This window comes from Glossina fuscipes, unplaced genomic scaffold, assembly GCF_014805625.2.
Source record: "Glossina fuscipes isolate IAEA_lab_2018 unplaced genomic scaffold, Yale_Gfus_2 86, whole genome shotgun sequence".
Taxonomy (NCBI): domain Eukaryota; kingdom Metazoa; phylum Arthropoda; class Insecta; order Diptera; family Glossinidae; genus Glossina; species Glossina fuscipes.
Genome location: NW_023998440.1, coordinates 2,375,998 through 2,378,105, shown reverse-complemented (window position 1 = coordinate 2,378,105; position 2,108 = coordinate 2,375,998). Strand labels below are relative to the sequence as shown.

The following is a 2,108-nucleotide window of genomic DNA, read 5'->3' as shown; positions in this document are numbered from 1 at the left end:
CAATTTAATATGTCGAAATACTTTTCTGGCTTCATTTTTTTGTGAGAACGTTCGTCGGTATTCTAAATTTCTCAAAAATTGAAATCTTCAGCTTGAACATAATATGCATGGACGGATATCCACGAAAGCAACCTTAAATCGATGCTCAAATTGATACTTAATCGACCGGTATAATAAAGGCGGCTTTGAAGGTCACATACTTCCGCGCAAACTTAATATGCTCTTTACGGCAAGTGAGGTGTGGTATAAAAAACATTTGCTTAGAATTTCAGTTTCATTGTGCATTTTATCAACATTTAATAACTTTTGCGATCGCTGATTGCATCAAAATGAGGTATATAATCCTTTTGATTTTTGCTTCCTTTGTTAACTTCACTTATTCCAGTCAGTATTATGGAAAGGTAAGAAATTCTTTTTTAGAGTAATTACAAAAGAAAATGATTATGTCTTGTGTTTTTCAGGATGCAAATAAAGTATTCGAAGATCTAGAGAAGTGCATAGAAAAGCACGACGTGAAAATAAATGTGATTGATAATTTCTTCGAAGTGCAGGATCTTAGGATGATAGATAAGAAGTTGAAGCATTGGGCACATTGTTATCTTGAGGCAGTTGGCACCATGAAAGGCAAACAAATTATCGATAAAGAGAGATACGCAGGAATACCGGATAATCTCGATGAATACGATACCGCTATAGAGATTCTTAAAATGAACAAAAAGGTAAATGAAGCAGTAAAACGCAGTAGTAATATAAATATGAATTTTACTTACGTCTAAAGAAAGGCCAGAGCGTTCAAATATTAGAGGGTATGGTTTAGAACAGTTTCGGTCCATTGCGAAAGTTATTTGCTGATTATTATGGGTCCAGTTAATCCGGTTGAGAGACCTCTATTTGACAAGCACCCGACTTTTGAAAGAAAACTTTTTTTAAACAAATCTCGTCGCTTCGGTTTAACGTTTCGAGTTCGTTACGCTTTCAACAATTAACAACGAGCTTTCCTTTTTCTCGTAAAAACTAACCGTTAGTAACGAGAAAAGCTTTACATACCTACAGATTTCATTGTGAATCAAAATGTTTTTTTATCAATTCTCCATCATTTTGCAATCAGTCACTCTTTGCCAAGATCAGACAAATATTTTTTAGATAATGAACCAACGCATTTTAAAAGTCATTAAATGTTTGCTTTTCTTACAGTATCATACCATTTTTCATATTATGGAAAAATGTTTGAAAAAGTATAATATGAAAGCCGACGAGTTGAAAGTCTTATTCGAAGGTAAAAAAGCTAAGCCGTTCGATACGAAACTAAGAAATTGGTTACATTGCTTTATTGAGTTAGAGGAAGCAGGAGAAAGTGAAGCCGTGATCAATGCAAAATATAAGCACTTCAATGAATACAATGTTCTATTGAAAGCTTTAAAATACGGAAACGAGAAGTACAAGCAGTAGAAAAAGAAACCAAATAAATAAATAAGAATTATTAATGTAATAAAAATGAAACTCCTATTGTTGTTTTGCTATATATCTAGTTAAACATGGTACCAAAGACGACGAAATGCATAGATGGTTCAACATTTTGTTCCAAGATTTTGTGCATAATAGAGCTCAGGAACTTCTTAGAATTTTTTGGAATTTTTGAGCATCTGTTATCGCTAATAGAAGTAACGCTGCTAATTAGCAGGCACTTGTACGCTTGCTCTTACATTCTCATTTTATGCATGTGCAGAGATTCCGTTAATAGTTTCTTGATATTGACGTCGCATTCTCTGAAATGTTTATGAAGCAGTGCCATATAAAGTTTTGTGGTTTTGTGTGTTTTTAAGTGAATATGTGTTATGACATGCATAAAAGTGCTTACAATTCATGCAGCACAACCAGTATTTATGAAGCAAACAGCAAGTTTTTATTTGAAGGACTGAAAAATTGTAAATTCCACATTCGCCAAATGCTTTGACAAATTTCAATGAAAATTTTCATATCAACAAATTTTTTATTAACAAAAAAAAATTATATTTAGATATTTAATATATTTATCTTTATCTAAACGATTTATATTATTTGTATATTTTTTAATTTTATTTATTTACACTTATATATATTACATATTT

The 2,108-nt window shown here is 31.6% G+C and overlaps 1 protein-coding gene across 1 annotated transcript; it reads left to right on the top strand.

Annotated features, from left to right (window-relative positions):
• Nucleotides 1–329: 329 nt before the first annotated feature.
• LOC119638231 lies at nucleotides 330–1,449 on the top strand. Its single transcript, XM_038034895.1, has 3 exons — nucleotides 330–401; nucleotides 462–719; nucleotides 1,195–1,449. The coding sequence occupies exons 1-3, from the start codon at nucleotides 330–332 to the stop codon at nucleotides 1,447–1,449; spliced, it is 585 nt and encodes a 194-aa protein (XP_037890823.1).
• Nucleotides 1,450–2,108: the final 659 nt, after the last annotated feature.